The sequence below is a fragment of the Erinaceus europaeus genome, chromosome 19 (genome assembly GCF_950295315.1).
Source record: "Erinaceus europaeus chromosome 19, mEriEur2.1, whole genome shotgun sequence".
Lineage (NCBI taxonomy): Eukaryota > Metazoa > Chordata > Mammalia > Eulipotyphla > Erinaceidae > Erinaceus > Erinaceus europaeus.
Window position 1 is genome coordinate 54,945,846 of NC_080180.1, and position 25,890 is coordinate 54,971,735.

The 25,890-nt window shown below is 46.4% G+C and overlaps 1 protein-coding gene across 2 annotated transcripts in view; it reads right to left on the reverse strand.

Annotated features, from left to right (window-relative positions):
- Positions 1-25,890, reverse strand: part of ARHGAP10 (Rho GTPase activating protein 10) — a 264,608-nt gene that overhangs the window by 149,725 nt on the left and 88,993 nt on the right. For both annotated transcript variants that reach the window (XM_060178991.1, XM_060178990.1), the window contains exons 4-9: positions 25,540-25,611; positions 17,659-17,760; positions 12,176-12,286; positions 10,244-10,348; positions 3,711-3,840; positions 118-224 (exon numbers count right to left, since the gene is read on the reverse strand). In XM_060178991.1, coding sequence (XP_060034974.1) covers positions 118-224; positions 3,711-3,840; positions 10,244-10,348; positions 12,176-12,286; positions 17,659-17,760; positions 25,540-25,611 — 627 coding nt within the window. The remainder of the gene's footprint in view (positions 1-117; positions 225-3,710; positions 3,841-10,243; positions 10,349-12,175; positions 12,287-17,658; positions 17,761-25,539; positions 25,612-25,890) is intronic.

The following is a 25,890-nucleotide window of genomic DNA, read 5'->3' on the forward strand; positions in this document are numbered from 1 at the left end:
CAAAACATTTCATCCTAAAAACAGCAGGTAAACACAACTGCTAGTGAATACAGACATGGCTGGATATTACCCAAAAACACTGCTCCAGAGACTGCAAAGCCAGAATGGAATACTCACGAGTTTGCCCCCAGATCTGTGCTCAAACGGGATGATGTTGAACTTCTTGGCCGCCTTGCGGTACATGCAGTAGTGCTTGACCCAGCTGGAACCAAACGGAGCAGGCCCTTCAAGGAGAAACAGAGCTGACACACCTGTCCACACAGCCCAGTAGATACACAGGTTGCTGAACACTATGACAGAGGAGAAACCCACCAAGCAGTGACGAAGCGCCGGAAGAGGGCTCACCTGGTAGAGCTCACAATTTACTGTGTGGGAGGACTGAGGTTCGAGATTCCCCAGCTCCACCTGGGAGGGAGCATCTTGCACAGCACCAGGGGAAGCTCCATGAAGGATGAGGCAGTGCTATGGTGTCTGACAGTTTTTGTTTCTCTCTCCACCCCCACCCCTGCCCCATGTGGTTTTTTATCTGTCTTTATTTATTGAATAGAGACAGCCAGAAATCAAGAGGGAAGGGGGTGAAAAAGAGACAGAGACAGAGAGACACCTGCAGCCCTGCTCTACCACTCGCAAAGCTTTCTCCCTGCAGGTGGGAACTGGAGGCTCGAACCCAGGTCCTTGCGCATTGTAACATGTGCTCTCAACCAGGTGTGCCACCCCCCCCGCTCAACCCCACCCCCCCCTGTTTTCCTATCTAAAATCAAAAAGAAAAAATTAGTTTGTGGGTAGCAGAGGAAACACACAGGCACAAGGTCTAACAGCAAAACCCAAAGCAGCAGCCAATGCAGCACCATGAGGCTAAGCAGTAGTGCTACGAATCTACCAATGGGGGAAGGAGAAGAGGGAGGGGCCTCAGAGAGCTCACTTAAGATTTTAACACTTTCCAGCAGCCCAGAAGTAGTTTAAAGGCATGTTTTCTAGGCAGTTGAATCATACTTAAAAATCTGCTCATTGAAAGCTGCCATTTTTCTGCATGTCCCTGGGTATAAAGAGCTCGGGAAGCTTTCAAGAGTTCTGATCCATCTACATGGTCATTCTGGATCCAATCCTGACTGTAGCACCAGGAGAAGCAGCTTTGGACGAGGTGTGAAGATTATAGAGCCAAGCTGTTCGCACCTCCACCCAGACAAGCTCAGAGCCACCCCTGCTAAGGTACAATGACCACCATTAGAACACTTAAGACACAGTGGTCTGCATGGCACCAAGTTCAGGTGCCAGTAAAAGTCCAACATTCACAAAAGCTAATCCCAACAGAGGGTGACAATTTATTTATTTTTGAAGTGAATATTTTTATTATTTATTTTCCCTTTTGTTGCACTTGTTGTTTTATTGTTGTTATACTTGTTGTTGTTGATGTTATCGCTGTTGGATAGGACAGAAAGAAGTGGAGAGAGGAGGGAAAGACAGAGAGGGGGAGAGAAAGATAGACATTCGCAGACCTGCTTCACCGCCTGTGAAATGACCCCCCCTGCAGGTGGGGAGCTGGGAGCTTGAACCAGGATCCTTACACTGGTCCTTGCACTTTGTGCCACTTGCGCTTAACCCGCTGAGCTACCACCTGACCCCAAGTGAATATTTTAAAAAAACAAATTAACATTGGGGGCCGGGCAGTGGCACATATGTCACCATGTGCAAGGAGCCAGGTTCAAGGCCCCACTCCCCACCTGCAGGGAAGTTTCACAAGTGGAGAAGCAGGTCTGTCATGTCTGTCTTTCTCTCTCTTCTCTATCTACCCCCTCCCCTTTCAGTTTCTATTTGTCCTATGAAAAAAGATAGAAAGAAAAGGAAAAATGGCCACCAGGAACAGTGGATTTGTAGTACTGGTGGCAACAAAAGATAATAGTGAACATCTTGCTATTTTATTTCAGTACCTTTTATTCAACATAATTTCATCTACACACAATAGCTTTCCTATAACTAAAAAAAATCAATACAGACAAAAATAGAAGGGGAAAACATATTTAAAAGGAATTCATTCAGCTATAAGTAAAGCTAGTCACATTATTCAGGGAGAATCCCCTCAGAAGGGCTTACTATACCACAACCAATCTTATCGCAGACCATTCATCCAAAGGTCAGATCCCAGGAGCCGCTGGTATGTGTGCTCTCAGTGGCCAGCATCTGGACCGAGCTCTGCGGCCCATAGAGACATCACGTGGCTGTCTCCTTCTCCACTAGGAAAAACACCTCAAAGAAGGACGGCACATTTTGCCCTTTTTTAATGTGGTTCGGGCGAATGAAGCCAGGGCCTTCAGAAACTGTAATAAGTATAGGTGTGACTCAGAAAGGAAGTGAAAGTGGGACCTTAGAAGTGAATAAAAAGGGGCATCCGCTTCTATATGGGGTCAGCCATCTTTGTCCAAATGGCCACGTGCGTTTAAAATACTGGGGGTCAGAAAGAAGGGGGAGAAGCCTTTAACAATGAAATGAAAACCACTAATTTGAGTCTTAATAGAGCAAATGCTCAATGGAGAACTACTCAGCAGTTTTTAAAAAGCCTATATAAATAGATGGGACTGGCAGTGAGCATACTGAGTGAAGCAGGCAGAGAAGGACAGTTCCGCTACTATGTGGAATACATCAGCATGTGGACTTGAAGGAAAAGAGGAAAAAATGTATTTGGGGAGACCTTGGGAGAACTGTGGTGGATACCATGGGAAGGGGTGTCAAGGCAGAGAACTTTAGTGGTGGGAGTGGTATAAAATTATGTCCCAGTTATCTTATAATCTTGTAAATCACTATAACTCACTAATATATATATAGAGAGAGGGGGGAGGGGATGGGAGAGGGAGAAGGAGAGGTGGAGAGGGAGGGAGAGAGGGGAGGAGTTGGGGAGAGGCAAAGGGAGAGGGAGAGGCAGAGGGAGTGGGAGAGACAAAAGGAGAGGGAGAGGCAGAGGCAGAGAGAGGCAGAGGCAAAGGCAGAGGCAGAGGCAGAAAGAGGCAGAGGCAGAGAAAGGCAGAGGCAGAGAGAGGCAGAGGCAAAGAGAGGCAGAGGCAGAGAGAGGCAGAGGCAGAGGCAGAGAGGCAGAGAGAGGCAGAGGCAGAGAGAGGCAGAGGCAGAGGCAGAGGCAGAGGCAGAGGCAGAGAGAGGCAGAGGCAGAGGCAGAGAGAGGCAGAGGCAGAGAGAGGCAGAGGCAGAGGCAGGCAGAGGCAGAGAGAGGCAGAGGCAGAGAGGCAGAGAGAGGCAGAGGCAGAGGCAGAGAGTGGCAGAGGCAGAGAGAGGCAGAGGCAGAGAGAGAGAGAGGCAGAGGCAGAGGCAGAGAGAGGCAGAGGCAGAGGCAGAGGCAGAGGCAGAGGCAGAGGCAGAGGCAGAGAGAGGCAGAGGCAGAGCCAGAGGCAGAGGCAGAGAGAGGCAGAGGCAGAGGCAGAGAGAGAGGCAGAGAGAGGCAGAGGCAGAGGCAGAGGCAGAGAGAGGCAGAGGCAGAGGCAGAGAGAGGCAGAGGCAGAGAGAGGCAGAGGCAGAGGCAGAGAGAGGCAGAGGCAGAGAGAGGCAGAGGCAGAGGCAGAGAGAGGCAGAGGCAGAGGCAGGCAGAGGCAGAGGCAGAGGCAGAGACAGGCAGAGGCAGAGACAGGCAGAGGCAGAGACAGGCAGAGGGAGCTGGGCTGGAGGAATGGCTCCAGTGTGACCCGTAGGCTGGCGCTCGTGCTTACTTTTCTCCTGAACATACAGGTAGCCTTCCGCAGTAAACTGACTGGCTCGCTTGTGGTCCTTGGGGCTCTGTCTGATTTTGTTCATCAGTTCTTCTACTTCGGACCTGGTGCCTTCAAAACGATTCCGGGTCTGAAATGAATGGGGAGGGGGATAAACAATGTTTTAAGGTCTCGTGTGAGGTTTTCTTTCCCCCACATACATTTTTTTTCTTTTTTTTTAATTTTAATTGGGGCAATTAATGGTTTACAGTAAAGACAGTTGTTGGTACTTCTGTAAAATTGTTTTCTGCAAAACACTCTCACCCCCAGCCTAGGTCCTGCTCTACCACTGTGCAGCAGGACCTGAAAGCCTCCCCTCCCCTCCCCTCCCCTGAGTTGATTACTGAGGTGCAATACACTAGACTCAGTTCAAATTCTATTTTGTGTCTCCCCTTCTGTTCTTATTCCTCAACTTCTGCCCATGAGTGAGATCATCCCATATTCATCCTTTTCTTTCTGGCTCGTCTCAATTTGCATGATCCCTTCAAGCTCCATCCAAGATGAGGTGAAGAAGGTGAATTCATCATTTTTAATAGCTGAGGGATATTCCATGGTGTATAGAGACCATAATTCTCTCAGCCACTCATCTGTTGTTGGACACCTGGGTTGCTTCCAGGTTTTGGCTATTACAAATTGTGCTGCTAAGAACATAGGTGTACACAGATCTTTCTGGATGGGTGTGTTGGGTTCCTTAGGATATATCCCCAGGAGAAGAATTGCTGAGTCAGAATGTAGGTCCATTTCTAGCCTTGTGAGTTCTCCAAACTGCTCTCCACAGGGCTTGGACCAATTACATTTCCACTTTAAGAATCCGGACAACTGGGAGTTGGGTGGTAGCGCAGCCGGTTAAGCGCACATGGCACAAAGCACAAGGACCAGCATAAGGATTCTGGTTTGAGCCCCCAGCTCCCCACCTGAAGGTGAGTCGCTTCACAGGCAGTGAAACAGGTCTGCAGGTGTCTATCTTTCTCTCCCCATCTTCCCCTCCTCTCTCCATTTCTTTCTGTCCTATCCAACAATGACGACATCAATAACAACAACAATAACTATAACAATAAAACAACAAGGGCAACAAAAGGGAATAAATAAATAAATAAATATTTTTTTAAATTCCAGACAATTGGGGTCCGGGCAGTAGTACAGCAGGTTAACTGCACATGGCATGAAGCGCAGGATGGGTGTAAGGATCCTGGTCCAAGCCCCCAGCTCCCCACCTGCAGAGGGTCACTTTATAAGCAGTGAAGTAGGTCTGCAGGTGTCTTTCTCTCACCTTTCTCTGTCTTCCCCAGCTCTCTCGATTTCTCTCTGTTCTATCCAACAATAACAACAACAAGGGCAACAAAATGGAAAAAATGGCCTTCAGGAGCAGTGGATTCATAGTGTAGGCACCAAGCCCCAGTGATAACCCTGGAGGCAAAAAAAAAAAAAAAAAAGAATCTGGACAACTCCAATGTGTACCATCATCCTGTAAACTTCTCAAGATAAGCCACCTCCTTTCTGTGGCCGAGTTCTCCCCACTGAGATCATTGTGCAAAGACAAAAGTGAGAGACCAAACAGATGCAGGAGTACAAGCCAAGATGATTCCATGTCCCAGGTTATTTATGAAGCTCTCTAGCATGATTTATGGAGCAAGAATTATAACCAAGAATAATTCTATCACTCAATATAAGAATTCCCACCATCATGCTAGACACATTTACTAAATCTTTGACTTAAGAAACAACAGGTCGGGTGTTGAGAGGTAGCGCAGCGGGTTAAGCGTACATGGCGTGACGTGCAAGGACCAGCGTAAGGATCCCGGTTCGAGCCCCTGGCTCCCCACCTACGGGGGAGTCGCTTCACAGGCGGTGAAGCAGGTCTGCAGGTGTCTGTCTTTCTCCCCCCCCCCCGTCTTCCCCTCCTCTCTCCATTTCTCTCTGTCCTATCCAACAATGACGACATCAATAACAATAATAACTACAACAATAAAACAACAAGAGTAACAAAAGAGAATAAATAAATATTTAAAAAAAGAAGAAAGAAAGAAAGAAAGAAAGAACACCTCTCTGGGACACTTTCAGTGACCCACCTCACTTGTTCTTCCTATTACATCAGCAACGTAAAGCCTCAGGATCTGAGCGCCGTGGCTCTTCCCCGCAAACTAGTGAGTGTGAGTGTCGCTTTCCCCAGGCAGAGGCAAGTGCCCTTGACTGCGACATGCCTTCCCAGAAGAAGTGGGGACAAGAACTCAGCCACAGATAATGTCTGCAGACCAAAAGAGCAAATCGCCTTTCTGATACCCAGGAGAAATGGGGGGCCAGCACCCCTATCAACGGCCACCTGGAAATTTGGCTGTGTGAGGTGAGCTGACAAGATTACCACCATGATCAAGATGAGTCAGCAACCTCCAGGCTTCCGGACGTTTCCCTCCACACTCCAAACTAACTGTATTAATGCCTCAAAACTGCTGATGCGACACTGCGGAGGGGCTAAGATGAAACAGGAGTCAACATCTCCGCCGGCAAGGCCCGAAGCCACCCTCCCCCCCCCCCCCCCCCCGGGGCACAGAGCAGTGGGGTAGGTGCATTTCTCAGGGAGCCAGGCAGTCTGGTAAATGGAAATTGTAAAAGGGACAAGGAACCTGTACAGGCTTATCGTGAAGACAAGCTAGAGCTGCACAAAGCTGCGTGACGCTCTAAGAACGCACAGGCTGCACAGGGGCGCACGGCTTCTTCTAAACACGGACTGAACCTGGCCTCACGTGCCTCCGTCACTGCTGTAATTCCTCCCACAGACCAACACGCACACATGTATGACTGTGCCACATGCACACACGCTCAGTGGTTTGTAGCCAATACTCAGCTTTATTTATGTGAATACTCAAATTATGAGTGCAGGTTCCTTCCACCCGGCTGTGTGTACTGTCTTTTGAAGTGCTTCCCTGACTTGAGTGATCCTTGTCTAGTCCTGAAGTACCCCAGTGAGCCTCATACCCTCCTGGTTCAATCCTCAATTTGGCCATTTTCCCCAAAGGAATCTTTGTGCACAGGTGGGAGAATTACTACATAAAAACCAAGATGCAAACACAGTTAAGAAATGTGCTCATGGGGCTGGGTGGTGGCATACCGGTTAAGTACACATACTGTGAAGCACTAGGATGCCGGTTCGAGCACCCAGATCCCCCACCTGCAGGGGGGGGGGGTCACTTCAAAAGCAGCGGAGCAGGTCTGCAGGTGTCTTTCTCTTCCCCCCTCTCTTTCCTTCCCCTCTCAATTTCTCTCTGGACCCAGTTCAAGCCCCTGGTCCCCACCTGCAGGGGAGAAGCTTCACAAGTAGTAATGTGTAGGCTTAACCAGGTGTGCCAACACCTGGCCCCAACTTCACAAGTAGTAAAGCATGTCTGCAAGTATCTCTCTTTCTCTGTCTGTCTCCCCCTGAAACTCCCCCCTCAATTTCTCTTTGTCCTAACAAATAAAATAGGGGGAGGAGGGGCAAATGGCCTCCAGGAGTGGTGGATTCGTAGTAGTCGCAGTGAGGCCCAGCAATGACTTGGTGGCAATGAAAAAATTAAAATTAAAAACAAGAAATGTGCTCACAGTTAAGCGGCATCACTGCACCTGGGTCTTCGGAGAGGGCTGAAGAATCACTGAATATGTATATGTGTGCAGGCTGTGTGTGTATACACGTGTCTGGACATGGGATCACATGCATACATTTACATACATGTACTCACACGTGGCCTATATACCTCCCAGGAATGTAGACCAACTATTTCAATTCAACTACTTCAAACTCCTTTACAACCTACCCTTCTTATGACCCCACAGAGTTATTTTCATATCACAGGAAAACCTGACTCCCATAGTCCATATGGGAGATTACTTACTTACTTACTCATCTAATGTAGCCAATTCCCCCCCAAAGACTCCACATGCTGCTTCTGAAGCCCACCCCACACCCCACTTTCACCCCTTTCCCTGCTGCAGACCTCTCCGAATGGTAACTCTCACCAAATAATATTTCATGCCGTACTGTAACTCTCACCAAATATTTCATGCCGTACTGTAACTCTCACCAAATAATATTTCATGCCGTACTGTAACTCTCACCAAATAATATTTCATGCTGTACTGTAACTCTCACCAAATAATATTTCATGCCGTACTGTAACTCTCACCAAATAATATTTCATGCTGTACTGTAACTCTCACCAAATAATATTTCATGCCGTACTGTATTGGGGCAGTAAGTCAACCTGGTGGGGGGGGGGGGTGAGGGGTGGCGCATCTGGTTGAGCGCACATGTTACAGTGCTCAAGGACCCGGGTTCAAGCCCCCAGTCCCCACCTCCAGGTAGAAAGCTTCACAAGCGGTGAAGCAGGTCTGCAGGTGTCTCTCTCTCTCTCTCTCGTGCTCTCTCTCTCCTACCCTCTCAATTTCTGGCTATCTCTATCCAATAAATAATAAAAATTTTAGGAAAAAAAAATGAGTCAACCTGGGGGCTAAACTGGGACTCAAGTACGTTTCAAATGTACTGAAGTCTGAATTCTTAAGAGTCAAAGGTTGTCTGCTGTGATCCCACACATGTGTAAGATCCAGGGAACTAAGTCTGAGATGACACACAGTAGAACACAGGAAGGACTGGCATGGCTCACGGTCCAGGTTCAACCCCAACGCCACATGTGCCTGAGCTGAGCGGTGCTCTGATCTCTCATAACAATAAATCCATCTTAGAGAAGGAAATGAAATTTTTAATGGAAAATAAACTAAAAAAGAAAAAAAAAAAAACCCTACCCATTACTTATACTCTCAAGTGTAGAAAACTACAGCAAAGGCAAAAGCAAGGCAACAAAAAACCCTCAGAAACTGACTGCGCCCAAGCCGCTCATTCTCACAATGAAAATTTCATTCTCAATGAAAACTGGGCAGCAAACAGAAGTTCTCATCCTTCTGCTCACAGCTTTGGTTTGATCACTGACACTGCAGGCTGAATTTCTAAACTAGTCCTCCAAGGACGCTCATTACGCTCAAGCAGCTTTCTCATGGGGTCGCACACAAAATCAGTTCAAACGTGCAGAGGGACGTAATACCTCCCACCCTGCAAACAGAACCGCATGCACCATGCTCACAAAGTTCTTCTGCATCCCTTTTTCAAAGACTTCCTAGAAAGTGTCTGTTCGCCAGACATTGTACAGATGAAGAGCAACTGTGAATGCCTACAACTGCGGATAGACAGAAAGCACAAGAAAGAAATCCCAGGTGACCCGGAAGCCTGTATGGGGATAAACGTCAAGCGACGTGGGTAAAATGATGTGGATTACAGCTGAAATGTCTTAGGTCTACAGTGGAGTGATCTTCTGATGATTTTACACAGAGGGGCCAGGTGTGGCTCACTCAGTACAGCAAACATGTTACATTCTGCAAGGACACAGGTTCAAGGCCCTGGTCCCCATCTGTAGGAGAAAAGCTTTACAAGCAGGGGCAGGGCTGCAAGTATGTGTGTGTGTGTGTGTGTGTGTGTGTGTGTGTGTGTGTGTGTGTCTCTCTTCCTTCCAACTTGATTGCTGTCTCTACCCAATAAATAAATAAATATTTTTTTAATATTCTTATATTTATTTATTTCCTTTTGTTGCCCTTGTTTTATTGTTGTAGTTAGTATTGTTGTTATTGATGTCATTGTTGTTGTCGTTGTTGGATAGGACAGAGAGAAATGGAGAGAGGAAGGGGAAGACAGAGAGGGGGAGAGAAAGACATCTGTAGACCTGCTTCACCGCCTGTAAAGAGACTCCCCTGCAGGTGGGGAGCCAGGGGCTCGAACCGGGCTCCTTACGCCAGTCCTTGTGCTTTGTGCCACGTGTGCTTAGCTCGCTGCGCTACCGCCCAACTCCCAATAAATAAATCTTTAAAATTTACAGAGGACTAAGAATTAAATGCCAAACTGGTTCTCAGAATTGTCCCACAAGATATGTCACTATAATAGTGACCCTGCTGTCTGATATATTTGGAAGTTGCTACAACAGTAAGAACTGAAAATTCCTATAAAGAAAAAGATATTTTGAAACTATTAAGAGGGGATGGATATTAACTAAACTTACCAGTGTAAATCATTTCGTAATACATGTATGGAATTATGATATATACCTTAAATTTACAATGTATCATGTCAACAATATTTTTATAAAACTGGAAAATTCAAATAAATGATGTGAAGTCTTGCTACAAAAACATGTTTAGTGATTTTTCCAAGAATTAAAAAATCAAGTAAGTTACTAAAAATAAAGGCATCTTTTAAAAGCACCACCAGGTGGCAGTATTTCCTGAGCAGTCTCTCTGATGGTGTCATACGAAGGAGTGACCAGAAGATGGCAGCGTAGCCTCAGTTCTCAGTCCAACGCCTCAGTTCTCAGTCCAACCGAACAGCCTGGTCTGAATCTAAGGTTTTTCCTAAGTCTAAAGTCAACCAGAAATACACATCTCAAACATCTTCTCAAAGCAGAATGCCGCTGTCTCCTTACATTCTGAATGTTGATCTGCAGTTCCATTTTGTAGTGGTTGAAATCTTTGGCAAGTTCATGGCCCTGATGATAGAAAGTAAACATTCCCTGGAAAAACGACAGCATCTAAGACAGGAAGAAAAACCTGGTGTTAGCACACAGACGTCTCAGGAGGGAAAAGGGCTGATCAGAACAGCTACACATGCCCCTCGCCTCACAGCAACTTTTTTAAAGTAAAATCCTAGCAAAGAAATTACTAGGATCCATTTACATGAGCCCGCACAATATTCATTGATCAATCTTCATTTAAATTTATTTTTAAGGAAGGGCAGGGGAGATAACAAATGGTTATACAAGAAGACTTTCATGCCTGAGGCTCCAGAGTCCCAGATTCAACCCCTGGCACCACCATAACCCAGAGCTGAGCAGTGCTCTGATGTCTCTCTCCCCACTCTCACCCTCTATCCCTCTCCCATTAAAATAGAAAAAAAAAAAAATATATATATATATATATGAATATATATGAACTATATATATAAATTCATATATATGAATTTTTATCTTTTATTTATTTATTCACGTTTGTTGCCCTTATTGTTTTGTTGTAGTTATTGATGTCATTGTTGTTGGATAGGACAGAGAGAAATGGAGAGAGGAGGGAAAGACAGAGAAGGGGAGAGAAAGATAGACACCTGCAGACCTGCTTCACAACTTGTGAAGCGACCCCCCTGCAGGTGGGGAGCCAGGGGCCCTAACCGGGATCCTTATGCCGGTCCTTGTGTTTTCAGCCACATGTGCTTAACCCGCTGCGCTACTGCCCAACTCCCAAATATATTTTTAAAAGGGAGGAATTCATGATTACTTCCTTCTTCTGTATCAGAACTAGTGGGCAACTGTATTTATATCATCTAAGAAAAATTAAGTTCTTTACCACACATTTGTCCTTTCTGGCCAAGAAAATAGCAATGTCCATTTATAACTGGAGATGAATCACCACAGATCAATACAGTCTCTGAGGAGAGTGAGCAGTCATTGATCTGGAAAGCTGAAAGTGCTCTCAAAGGGCACGCAAAGAATGGCAGGCTCTACCTGCTGGCGGGGAAGCTCACAGACTGAGGAACATAAAGACAGAGGCGGGGCAGCAACATAGAGCTGACTTCCCTCTGGACAGTTCCACACACACTGGCTCTTCACTGATAAAGCCAGAAGCATCATGAACCACATGAGAAATGGCTTTAGAAATGCACTGGAGCACAGCGGAGGATGTCCCAGGAACACGACCACATTTATACACAACACAACTTTTTTCATAGAGAATGAGTGTGTGTGTGTGTACACACACACACACATAGTGGCCAGAGTTACCAGAAAGATGGTAAAAACACGGGAGTTGGATGGTAAGCGCAGAGGGTTAAGCACAGGTGGCGCAAAACGCAAGGACCGGTGTAAGGATCTGTTTGAGCCCCCGGCTCCCCACCTGCAGGAGAGTCACTTCACAGGCGGTGAAGCAGGTCTGCAGGTGTCTGTCTTTCTCTCCCCCCCCCCCCGTCTTCCCCTCTTCTCTCCATTTCTCTCTGTCCTACCTAGCAATGACAACATCAATAACTACAACTACAATAAAAAAGAGCAACAAAAGAGAAGATAAATAAATAAAAATATATTTAAAATTTTTTTAAAAACAAAGATGGCAAAAATGGAGCCCAACTCAAGAGTTCTTGAGAGCATGCAGCAAAAGCAGTCACGACCGAGACATGTCACCTGCAAAATACAGCTGAGATGCAGAGGGCACAGCTGGCTGCCTGGTAGGCTGTGCCCATTCTTCCCAACTCAGAACGTGTTGCTTCATGTCACGGGCACCCACTCCAAGCCCTGCAGCCAGCATAAACTAGAAAGACAAGTGTTTCTATCGTGGAGCAAAAATCTCCCATCAGGACAACCCACCGTGATACTTACAGGTTCCACAAACTCAAACTTCTTCCGCTCTTGGATTTCCTGAAGCTTACACACATATTCAAGAGACAGTTCGTAGAAGTGCTGGCGGTTCTGCTCCACTTGGATGTCCGCCTAGGTGAAAATAATTGAGGCTGGTCAGATGCGATAGAGAAGTCGGGCTCCACCAGCGGCCGGAGACGGACACCGCCTGTGCTGAAGCTTGTTCACAAGTCCGTCGATGCACCTGGTGTGGCTGCTGTCCTGCTCTGACGGCCAGACGAGTGGCCACGGCAAGGAAGTTATGATCTGAAAAGGCTGAAGTTTCCACCGTCTGGCTTTATGAAAAGTTTGCTCTCTATGGTGAGGCTGACCCAGGGGATGGCAGGGCAAGTAAGTGGGACTCCATGGAGAATTCACTCCCAAGAAAATAGCTCACCGGAATAGTGTAGCTGCTATGTCAGAGGAGAGACTCAGATCCAGGTCTGGCCCCACAACACTGGGGGAAGTTTGTTGCTGTGGTGTCTCTGTGTGTGCCTCTGTATCTGTTTCTCTCTCTCTCTCTCTCTCTCTCTCTCTCTCTTCTCTACCCTATTTGTCTCTATAAAAAAGTCTGCCTTGGCTGGGTCGGGCGGTGGCACAGTGGGTTAAGCGCACGTGGCGCAAAGCGCAGGGACCGGTGTAAGGATCCCAGTTCGAGCCCCCGGCTCCCCACCTGCAGGGGAGTCACCTCACAGGCGGTGAAGCAGGTCTGCAGGTGTCTATCTTTCTCTCCCCCTCTCTGTCTTCCCCTCCTCTCTCCATTTCTCTCTGTCCTATCCAACAACAAAGCAACGTCAACAATGGCAATAATAACCTCAACGAGGCTGCAACAACTAGGGCAACAAAAAGGGGGAAAAATGGCCTCCAGGAGCGGTGGATTCATGGTGCAGGCACCGAGCCCAGCAATAACCCTGGAGGAAAGGAAAAAAAAAGCCTGCCTTGGGGGTCAGGCGGTAGCGCAGAGGGTTAAATGCAGATGGCGCAAAGCACAAGGACCCGCAAAAGGATCCCGGTTAGAGCCCCAGGCTCCCCACCTGCAGGGGAGTCATTTCACAAGCGGTGAAGCAGGTCTTCAGGTCTCCCTCTCCATTTCTCTGTCCTATCCAACAATGAATGACATCAACAACAACAATAACTACAACAAGGCTACAACAACAAGGGCAACAAAAAACAAAAGGGGGAAAAAATGGCCTCCAGGAGCAGTGGATTCATGGTGCAGGCACTGAGCCCCAGCAATAACCCTGAAGGCAAAAAAAAAAAAAAAAAGGCTGAATAGAGCAGTGAAGCCCCAGCAGTGAAGCATAACAGAGGAGGGAAAAAGGACTGAGAGAGAGGAGGGCGGGAGGAGGAGAATGACAATGACTGTGACTGACTCCAACCACAATTGACACCACAGGACAAATCATACACATGGAACAAAAAAATCCCGCCCACAGGGACTGCATGAGCATACCCTCTAAAACAGAAGCCACTGTGGGAAACAGAGCTACAGGCAGCCCGCTGCCCTGGGCACTGGGAAGTGAGGTACCACTATGTATTGGGCACGGAGCCTCAGTTTGGGAAGGACAAGCACGTTCTGGAGACGGGTGCTAGGGTGGCAGTGGAAGGCCACTGGGCTGCACACCAGGACACGGTTACAGTGCTACCTGTTACATTCTATGCGTCTTTTCACAGCAAGCATGCCTGAATTCGGAGGGGGAAATTTAGCATCGACGATCTTATATAAAAGTCCTGAAAGCTAGTAAGTGTTACTAAGCCAAAGCATTTCTACCTAGCACTCATCCAAATCATGTTTCTGCTTCAAATGATCAGTGCACTTGTTCAACCTCCAGCAGTGAGCAGATACAACTCCGAGCAAAACCAATGTCATGTGTCTCTAATAAAGATGGGACGATGGGCTGAGGAGACAGCATAGTGGTTACGCAAAAAGACGGTCATGCCTGAAGCACCAAAGGACTCCAGTGCTGTGCCGTCACCCCACCTCTCTCTCTCTGTCTGTGACTATATGTGTGTGAATTAATAAATTTGATAGAGACCGGGAGAAATTGAGAGGGGAGAAAGAAATAGAGAGACACCTGCAGCACTGTTTCACTGCTGGCGAAGCTTCCTCCCTACAGGTGGAGACTGTGCCTTGGACCCGGGCCTTTACATACTGTAACATGTACTCTGCCAAGTGAGCCATCAGCAGCCCCCAAAACCAATAAAAATAAATGTGCGCCTTAAGGTGATCTCTGAGTGGAGAGAAGGGCCCTGAGGAGTGACGTAGGTGGACCCAGCGAGGAGGGAGAGCAGGTGCAAAGGCTGTGAGCACAGAGCACGCATGCCTGGCCAGTGGGCGTGAGGACAGCTGGGAGGCCCTCAGCCTCTGGAGAGAACAAGTCAGAGCCTGAAGAGGAGGAAGCTCTGGTAGGGTCAGCTGTGTCGCACAGAGCTGCAAGAAGCCAGTGGTGGAAGCAGGGAAACCAATTACTAGGCCTTTGCTGGAACCCGGGTACAAAATGCCTCAGTGACACGAGTGTCGTAACACTAATGAAGACACCTGCTGACAGACAGGGCCCTAGTGATCCCACAGAATATGCCTTGGTGGGGCCCAGAGATGACTCAGGAGCGTACCATGCACAAGGTTCAAGCCCAGGCATTACATGTAGAGGGGTAGTTCCACAGATAGTGGAGCAGTGAAGTTATGTTCTCTCTCTCTCTCTCTCTCTCCCCCCATCTCTCTTTCTCTCTCTCCCTCCCTCCTTCTCTCTCTCTCTCCCTCCCTATCTCCCTCTCTCTCCCTCTCCTTCTCTCCCTCCCTCCCTTCAAAATATAAGGAACAAAACACAGGATCAAGGAGGCTGCTCAATAGTGCCAAGCATGTGCAAGCTCTTGGGTTTATGCTTCAGCTTTAGTGCTTCTTCTTTCTCTCAATAGCACAGAATAAAAATCGGGCCAGGGGAGTCGGGTAGTAGCACAGCAGGTTAAGCATTGGTGGCGCAAAGCACAAGGACCAGACCTGCGTAAGGATCCTGGTTCGAGCCCCCAGTTCCCCACCTGCAGACAAGTCGCTTCACAAGCGGTGAAGCAGGTCTGCAGGTGTCTCTTTTTCTATTCCCTTCTCTGTCTTCCCCTCCTCTCTCCAGTTCTCTCTGTCCTATTCAACAACAGCATCAATAACAACAATGATAACTACAACAATAAAACAACAAGGACAACAAAAGGGAATAAAATTTTTTTTTAATTGGGCCAGGACCCTATCACCTAGGGCCCTAGTTAGATAGTCCTGGGATTCCCACACAGACATGATGGACCTAGACCTCTGACAGATCCCTCTCTCCACTGTCACTGGTCATCTCCATCAGGAACAACATAATGGACCCCATTGTGGGCCCCTATAGGGCCTTGCCCTCAATGTGGATCAATAATGGTAGGGAATGTTCCATTCTCCGAATAGGATGTTGGACAACATACTCTACCTACTACCTGAGGGAGATGGGTCCGGAAGTTAGTGCAGCCTGGAATGTTCCTAGCCATGACCACAGAAAGTGAGCTCAGACCTACAGGGATGCAGAGGTTACATAGGCTCCTGTGCTGAATATGGGACCAGATCAGATTGATGGGGTTTATAGTCAACAATAATTATATACTTTCCCCACATTTGGGAGCTACTCTTTTCCCTGATCCAGCTTTCTGGTCCTTTTTCCAACTATGACACCATCTCTCCAGACAATAACCTGGGTCCATCTGCATATCAGATGTCAGGCTCAGGCAAAAACTAGTAACGTCATGGGCCCCTTGGAATATACCTAAAATAGACCTACTAGCTTTTTCCAAAATAGAGACTCCAATCTTCATCTGCAATATTCTTGCCTTTAGGTTCATGGTTAGTCAAAAATTTGTTCTGCTTTACATCTTAACTCTTTTTCAGCCACCAGGTTCCAGATGCTGCCATGATACCAACCTGACTTCCCTGGGCAGATGACCCCACCAATGTGCCCCAGAACCCTGTCTCCCCAGAGCCCTGCACCACTATGGAAAGAGAGACAGGCTGGGGGTATGGACTGACCTGTCAGTGCCCCTGTTCAGCGGAGAAGCAATTACAGAAGCCAGACATTCCACCTTCTGTATCCCATAATGACCCTGGGTCCATACTCCCAGAGGGATAAAGAATAGAAGAGCTTCCAAGGGGAGGAATGGGATAGGTAGTTCTGATGCTGGGAACTGTGTGGTTATCCTATGGTCTTGTCAATATCTCCATGTTATAAATTAAAAAAAAAAAAAAAAAGAGCCAGGGAGGTGTTTCAGCACTATTTTGACAACACAGGCCCCTGGGTTCATTCTCCAGCACTATCTTACTACTTTTTGTCTTGAGCAACATTTTGAACAAGCTACTCAATTAGTAAGGTGCAGGTGGAAATCTGCTTGGGGCATGACCAGCCCACGAGGATGCCTGAAGAGACCCAAGGGCAGAAGAGTGGTGGCCAGCTGCCTCTAAAGTGAGCAGCTGTGGCTTCAGACTGGCTGGAGGGCTGGCGGTGGCGATGTCTCTGGGACAAAGGCACAGTTTTCCACCTGGTGTGGGAGAGGGTGGAGCCCTGCCCACCTGGAGCACTGGAGTCAGGATTAAGTGATAACAGAATTACAGCCTCTCCCGGGCCATCCAAATGTCAGCCAATCGTGTTAGCGAGACACAAGCAGCACAGAACCAGCTCCTGGGCATTCAATGTAAGCTGGGCTTCCATGAGAGTCAATAGCATGTCATCCTGACATTTCAGAAGTGTCTACAGAGTAGCCCATTCACCCCAGGCTTCCTGTGTTTATAAATAAATGAGGGAGAAGCATCTCACTTTCATGGGATGAGTCAAGGGCCCAAACAACGACCAACAGCCGCCCTTCGAATGAGAGCGTGTGCTGTGGCTTCACCACCAGCAGAAAGCTCATCACGGATAAAGGTGAGAGATAAGGAAGAAATTCCTTTCTCCATCTGACTTTGTTCCAAAACACAAGTCTCAGAACACACGGAAAGCAGATACTTTCTCCACCAAAGCTGAGCCTCTGAGACCTTCGGTGCAAAGGAAGATGAAGGCTACCTCCACATGGAAACCAAGGCGGCGGGTGAACACATTAAACTCAAGTAGTTTTTCCGAGAAAGCTTGAAAGCCAATTAATAAATCTACTCCTGAAAATAATATATCTCCTCTTCGGCAATGATGGTTAAAATTACTGTTCCTGAGGAAACAGACTCAGAACAAAAATTGTAATGCTGTGAACCCATACTGGATTAATCACTGTGAGACGTGCTAATTATCTTCTGTCTGGTTCCCTGAGAATTTTCTTAATTCATGGCAATACCTGTTCAGTTTTTTTTTTTTCCCCATCCCTAACAATACTAGAAGAAAAGTTTTCAGGAAAAGGTACATTTTTAAAGGAAGACTGCTCATCAAATTTTAGACACAAATTAATGGGGAAAAAACAAACAGTACCTCTTGCAAATGTGAGTCTTTCTTTTTTGCTGATAAATTCAAATGCTTATCAATGAGGCTGTAGTTTTTTTCTGTCTCCTTGTCAAACTTCTTCTTCTCTTCCTGAAAGTTAGAAAACCACAGATTTTTTTTAAATGCATTCACCAAGTTAATTCACTTGGAAATATGAACTCCGAATAATAATAATGAATAATATATCAAAGTAACCCCAAGAAGGATGAAGTCCTGAAAAATAGCTATCTATACCCCAGTCGCTACTGAGTAATCAAGACATCATTCGATTATTTTTTTATATCTTAATACGCTTGTCATACAAATAAAATTTTTCAACCATCCACACTTATCAATGTTTCGATTTACTGCAGTGTCATTTATCCTCCTTGTTTTAAAATAAATAAATAAATATATGGACAAGAAAATTAAATTTTAAAATCTAAATGCTGAAGGTTTTAGCAAAGTAATGCATTCAAAACAAAGTACGTTTTTCTCTAGATAAAAACAAATAATAAGAATCCTGAGAGGGAATTAAATCATCTTGGGGCAAAATCTTCCCCAGCAGTCTAGTCTGAATATAATGGTAAGACCCAAAGGACAAGAATGTCCTCTCTCCGAACACTAGCTGAGCCTTCTAAGAACACTGAGAGTCTGAGTCAATAGGTCAACAGTACCTAAGCTAATCCTGATATACTTGGACTGAGACCCTTTCATCAACATCATAAACAACTCAGGCACTGCCCTAAACTAGCTTTTGCTTTCTTTAGGCTGTAGAAGCTTGCATAGAAAACAAGCAACCACATTTTTAAATGCAGAAAAGGGGGCACACACCTACCATGCATGAAGCCCTGGGTTCGAGTACCGTACCACTTGGGAGCCCCAAAGGCAGCAACAAAGAGGGCTCTGTGGATGGTAGAGAGGTGCTACGCTGCCTCTCCCTTGATCAAACCAAGGGTGTCTCCGTCTAAGCTTATTATTTTTTTTACTGGGCTGCAGAGGCTACTCGGCAGTATCAAGTATGTGCAAGTCTCTTGGTTCACTCCCTGGTGTCTCAAAGAAAATAAATTACTGCAGATGATGGGCCAGTGCTTTGCTCACTCCTACTGTCTCTGTCTCTCATTCAGAAAGTAGTTGGGTTGAGGAGGTATCGTGCACACTGAGTCCACTCTCCTGTGCCACATAAAAATTAAAAATATAAGAACTCAAAATCTGTTTTTGTCATGGGGCACCAGAATACTGAACCAAGCACCTCGTGCATGCATAATGCCAATGAGTGGCCTCTCTCATCCCTTCTAGTTTTTTCTTTTCAATTCTGAATCCTGAGAGGAGAGATAATACATCATCCATGAAGCTCTCCCTGTGCTGTCCCCGGTATTCCTGTTTGGTGCCAGGAATCAAATTCAGGGCTTCCCTCATGGTAAAGGGTCTGCTCTAGCCTCTGTCACCACCCAGCCCCCAAATTCCCAGATGTTAAAAAGTTGATGCTGCAAAGGACAGTGTCTGAGACCAAAGTTCTAGCCCTGTTTTCTGGCCTCCTAGGACTCCCTGGCCAAGCACCACTGGCATCAGTTTCTCAGGTTCAAACACAACAGGAATGAGACAAGTCACTTCACTGACCACAGGCTGCTACAAAGAAAGTAACACAGTAAGAAGTGTTAAGTCTCCCTGTTGATTGGTACTTAACACTGATTTGATTACTACGGACGGACGGGGACATGGACACACACACACACACACACACACACACACACACACAGCCATCTGATTCCATCTGAATTACAGACTAGACAAAGGAAGCAGTCAAAACACCCAGCACTCAGCACTTCTGGGGCACAGGGGAGATGGGAGGGGGAGTGCACATGGGGACAGCAGTACAGAGAAAATGGTGCCGTCCACTCCAGCAACAGTGATGAAAGACTCGGTCAAGAAACAGCACGCCCACCAGTGCAAGTAGACATGCAGCCATTGAGGGTGGGGTGGGGTGTTGTACAAACGCTGCTCTGTTTTGTTTTGGAATCTTAAGGCTCAGACGATTATTTCTCCCTGCATTTGTTCTCAAAGATTGCCAATACAGAAAGCTATTCTGCTTCTTTGTGGCTCCCGTGACTGTTTTGTGCTGAAGAGGCATGAATTGCAAACGGGATAGTGTTCAAGTAGCATTCAAGATAGAATGGGGCACTTTCTCTTCAACACTAAAGTCTACCTACGTATATATATGTGTGTGTGTATATCTGCTTACTGTGTGTGTGTGTGTGTGTGTGTGTGTAAGCTTATTACATATACAGATGTCATCAGAAATCATGGTTTAAAGTAGTAGTCAATCAATGGTTAACTACTTGGAATTAGAAAGAAAACCACCTCTCATACCAACATTAATACAAGATTGGTTCAAAGAGCCACAGGTAAGAAATGAAGTCATAAAAGAGAGACTATCTTCATAAGACTTTGGAGCAGAGAAGGACCTTCTAAGGAAGGGAGGGAGACTGCAGAAGCATTGAAATGCTATAACGTAAACAATAAACACACTAAGAAGCAAGCAACAGATGGAGAAGAAGCAATTAATATCTAAGAAAAGCAGTAAGTGGTCTTAATGCAAAAGCTTATTTTCAAACCCAACATAAAATATTAAGACATAAAGAGAAAGAGCTAGGTATTACTAGAGAGCTCCCAGCTCTTCCCTACCCCGCTTTGCACCCAACCCAAGTGGGAACAATGCCTCACACACAGCAGCTGTGCAGGAAAAGCCTCACAATCAGTAAGGCAATGTTAGTGTCTCTCCTCTCCCTCTCTATACCCTCCACCACCTAAAAAAAGAGCGTGTGAATCTGTCAGAAGCAAAGGAATTGTGCAGAAACAGAACCTCAGAGTTACCCCCTGGCTGTAAAAAGAATCAGGGAGTCGGGTGAGTACAGCGGGTTAAGCGCATGTGACACAAAGCACAAGGACCAGTGTAAGGATCCCGGTTCGAGCCCCCGGCTCCCCACCTGCAAGGGAGTCGCTTCACAAGCGGTGAAGCAGGTCTACAGGTGTCTATCTTTCACTCCTCCTCTCTGTCTTCCCCTCCTCTCTCCATTTCTCTCTGTCCTATCCAACAACGATGACTTCAATAACTACAACAATAAAACAAGGGCAACAAAAGGGAATAAATATTTTTTTAAAAATAAAATAATAATCATAATAAATTAGCACTGCCTCAGTAGTGGCTACTGACAAAGCTCAGTGTAGACATCAAGGAATAAATGGGGACGTCCAAGAGGTGGCAAGAGAGAAAGCCCGTAGCCCATAACAAACAGACATAACTAAAACAACATCCAAACACAAAGGAAAGGAGCCAAGAATAGTGTCCACAAAAGTCAGCCAGTGGTGTGGGCTTCACTGAAACTCTACGTGGAAAGGAGTGGTTGGAACTCTGAAGATCAGAGCAACTGGGAGTAAAGGCAGTGCAAAGAGCTTCAGCAGAAAAGCAAAGAACAGGGGTTGGTAACTGGCTGCCTTAGAGAGTGTGCTGCCTTGCCATGTGTGTGGCCCAGGTTCGAGTTGAAGGAAGCTTTGGTGCTGTGGTCTCTTTAACTCTGTCTCTGTCTCTGAGTGGAAGTGGGAGGAGGAGGAAAGAAAAAGGAGGGAAGGAGGAAGGCAGGGAGAAAAGCAAGGAACATCACAGGCAGGTGGGGGAAAGGAGAAGAGAAAGGTGATGGCGCTGTATCTGGAAAGCCCTGTGGACAACTCTGCAAGGCCGTTTTCCTAACCTCCGCATTAAATCTGCTAGTCTTAAAAGACCTGTAACTTCAGAGAATCAAGTTCTTTGATGTAAGCCACGTAAGGAGGCTGATCCAAGGAAAGGGACATATGCTCAAGATATGACTGGCGATTTGGGAAGCATGGATACAGAAAATAATCAGGCATCCTGACAACAAGTCATTTTCTGGCTTTCTGTAGATTTTCGGTAGAAAAAAACACTCATTAGGTATTTTTGATAGTTAAGCTGGTAGAAAATGAATTTAAAAAAGAAGAAATAGGGGGCCAGGTTGGTGGTGCACTGAACGAAGCGCACTTAGTACAAAGGACCCGTTCATGGATCCCGGTTCAAGCCAACGGTTCCCCACCTGCAGGGAGGAATCCTTCACAAGCAGTCAAACAGGTCTGCAAGTGTCTCTCTTTCTCTTTCTATTTTGCTCTCCTCTCTCAACTTCTCTCTGTCCTATCCAAAAAAACTGAAAAAATGGCCCCAGGAGCAGTGAGTTTGTAGTGCAGGCACCGAGCCCCAGCAATAACCCTGGAAGCAAAAAATAATAAAATTAGAAAAGAAGAAATATAGCTTATTCTTATAGACATACAATCTAATAAAAGGTAAGTGTTTATACATGCTATATAACTTTTTTTAAAAGCATCTTTCTCTACTAGTTTTTATCACCGTTGTTGTTCTACCAGAGCAGGGCACAGCCCAGGATAGTAGTGTGCTGGAGATGGGACCTGGGCCCTCTTACACTGTAATCCTGGGAGTCACCACAGTGCTATCTCCCCAGCCGTTTATTATAATATAATAATATTCAATCTACCAGCAATAAAAAAAAAGCATCTCCCTGTGATCCATGACCAGTCTTGAAGATGACTTAATCAACTCACATACGTTAAGGAACAAGAATATGGAGCAAGTCCATTGCAGACTTGAAATCAAAACAGGACAAATTGCAGAAATTGAGCTTCAGAATAAAAACTGCTCATGAAGCTACTCAAGGCATAGACTAGAAGTATTTAAATAATGCCAACATGTCTGTTTGGGAGTCTCAGGACTCCCTGAATAGGGCCCTAGATAATGGGGTGGCCTGATAGTGACTAAAGAGTCATCGTTAAAGTATGCCAGTCTCTTGCCCTTACTCAGCTTTTGCAGTCCTTACTTTGATAAGGTTGGCTTTGGAGTGAGTGAGGGAAGTATAATAGGAAGTAGGTGAGGAGGGTATCTAGGCCTAAGTGGAAATTATTTCATTAAGAACTTTATAGTGTCTTTTCAGTCTTTCTACTTGCTTGCTGCATATACTGACTCACTATAGACTGCTGTGCACTTTTGCTTTCAGGTCTATATTTTGCTCTAATATATGGATACATGTGAACATATGCTCTTTCTCATGGGACCTGGTGGGCATAGACCTCGAACAAATCCCTCTCTCCATTGTTACCGGTCATCTCTATCAGGAACAACTCAATAGACCCCTTTGTGGACCCCCATAGGACCTTGTCCTCAACGTGGATCAACAACAGTAGAGAATGTTCCATCCTCCGAAGAGAGGCTGGATAACATACTCTATGTTCCACCTGAGGAAGATGGGTCCTGAAATTGGGGCAGCTTGGAACGTTCCCACTCATGACCACAGAACGTGAGCTCAGATCTACAGGGATACAGAGGTCGCATAGGCTCCTAAGCTGAATATGGGCCCCGGATCAGATCAAATCGATGGGGTTTATAGTCAACAATATTTATACACCTTTCCCATATTTGGGAGCTACTATCTTCCCTAATCCAGCTTTCTGGTCCTTTTTCCAGCCATGACATCATCTCCCCAAACAATAACCTGGATCTACCTGCATATCAGATATCAGGCCCAGGAAAAGGGGGGAAAAAAAACTATATATAGTATAGTACAGTATACTATATATAGTCATGTATAGTCATGGGCCCTTTGGAATATAACTAAAATATGCCTACTAGCTATCTATAAAATGGAGACTCCTCCAACTCTTCATCTGAACTATTCCAGCCTTTAGGTTCATTATTAGTCAACAATTTGTTTGGCTTTATATGTTAACTCTCTTTTCAGCCACCAGGTTCCAAATGCGAACATGATGCCAACTTGACTTCCCTAGGCAGACAACCCCACCAATGTGTCCTGGAGCCCTGCTTCCCCAGAGCCCTGCCCCACTAGAGAGAGGAAGGGAGGGAGGGAGAGGGAGAGGGAGAGGGAGAGGGAGAGGGAGAGGGAGAGGGGGAGGGGAGGGGAGGGGGAGGGGAGGGGGGAGGAGGAGAGGGAGGGAGAGAGGGAGGGAGAGAGGGAGGGAGAGAGGGAGGGAGAGAGGGAGGGGGTGGGGGGAGGGAGAGTGGGAGGGAGAGAGGGAGGGAGAGAGGGAGGGGAGGGGGGAGGGAGTGAGGGGGGGGGAAGAGAGAGAGAGAGAGATGCAGGCTGGGAGTATGCATCAACCTTCCAATGCCCATGTTCAGCAGGGAAGCAATTACAGAAGCCAGACCTTCCACCTTCTGTACCCCATCATAATTCTGGGTCCATACTCCCACAGGGATAAAGAATAGGAAAGCTATCAAGAGAGTAGATGGGATTCGAAGTTCTGGTGATGGGAACTGTGTAGAGTTGTACCCCTCTTATCTTATGGTTTTGTCAGTTTTCCTTTTTATAAATAAAAATCTTTAAAAATAAAAAATAAAAATAAGTAAATAAAAAAATAATGCCAACATAGCACCAATACAAGGCCAGGAGATATCTCACCTGGGGAGCATATGCCCTAGTTAAGTCGCTGTGTTCTAGCTCAGTATCTAACTGGCAGCACCATGCACATCATCAAGAGAACTCCACCCCTGGTGGTGCAGTGCTGGAGTGTTTCTCACTTTTCTCTCCTTCTGTTCTGGGCCAGGAGGCAGTCTGGCTGTGGCACACTACTAGTGAGGCCCTGCACCACACACATATGCACAGAAAATGTACTTAGTATCACTCAATTGAAATTTTAAAAAATAATAATAATGGACAATGTTTCCACTTGGAATCTACTTATGAAATGTCCAAAGACAACCAAGAAGATGTTCAAGCTTTCAACCAAGTTAAGGAAACGACAAGATTGGAGAAAATCGAATCGAGCCATTACAAAATAAGAGTCTTCAGATCCCCACCGTCTTCGGTTTTCCAGTGAGGAACTAAGCCTAGGCCTCCAATACAACCCAGCTCCATTAACTCCATCAGGGACCCCAGGAAAGAAACATGAGTGGTGGCAGCTACTCAGCTCCCTTAAAATATAGTTCTTCATGAAAGTGCATAAAACGACATGCCGACAGACATGTCTCAATCTTACAAGCCACTGAAAGGAGAACTAACTCTACAGCCAACAACTAAAAAGCTGGCCTATCATGGACACAACTGCGTAGTAGTGCCGAGGAGGTCACAGTACATATGTAACAGGATTTTAATCATTTATTAAGAAGAAAAAAAAATCACAGACATGTGACTGGAAAGATATAAATAAACTGAACTTCTCCTCCCCTTGGCCAAGTCAAAAATGGCCAATACCATGTAAATATTGTTTTGTGTTTTTTTTTCCCCTCCCTAAAACATGCACAAAATTCAGGAAAGGCTGGTGGAGATAACCTCTCTGGGATCCCAAAGCTCAGCTCACACACACTTTGAAAGTTCCTAGGCTTAGCCCAGGTTCTGTGAGACAAGTCACTGCCGCACCATTCGGAGAAATCCTGGTTCCCAGATCCTGGTGTACAGGGTCTGTGGGCCACTCATCCGTGACCCCCTAGCACCTATCACGGCACTGGTGAGTACCTGGTACCCAGGGCACATCTCCCACAGTGAAGGGAACTGCGCCCGGATAAGCCAGCAGCCCCTCCTGGAGTTAGTGACGTCACCAGCCATCAGTTTTACCTTCCCAGACTGAGGCTAAGGGTGCTTTACACTCTACCTGGAAAGGTGGAGCCGAAGAAAGGAAAGGGCTTACCAGCCTTGTCCAGTGGTATACCCCACCCCACAATGGGGGAAAAATACTTAAGAGCATAAAACAGCAGATGGTTGATGCCAACATCTCCTTGGAAGCTGCCAAGTGTGTGGAGCGTGTGGGCTAAAGCAGCAACATTTTCTGTTTACAAGTGTATTCGGATGAGACACCAACCTTGACGGCTCCGAGCTGCTCTTTTCTGAATTTTTCCAAGGGCTTAATCAGGGTTTCGGTGACACTTAATGCCTAGAGAACAAGAGAGATGACACAGTGTTAGGTTTCCATGGGGGTGGGGGTTGGATCCCTATTTCCTTAACTTCCTCTACCCCACCCAGAAGTGAAATGAACAACAGCTTGAACAGCTCTGGCTGGTCCCGCCAATGCAACCATTGAATCATGTCTGGCTCATTAACACTCTGCTCTCCAGAAACATCTGCAGGGAAGAGGAGGCAGGCAGAGTGCCAAGGACCGTGTAACACAGGCCCTACACAGCTCCTTCTTCAGGGACCAGCAGCCAGAGGGCCG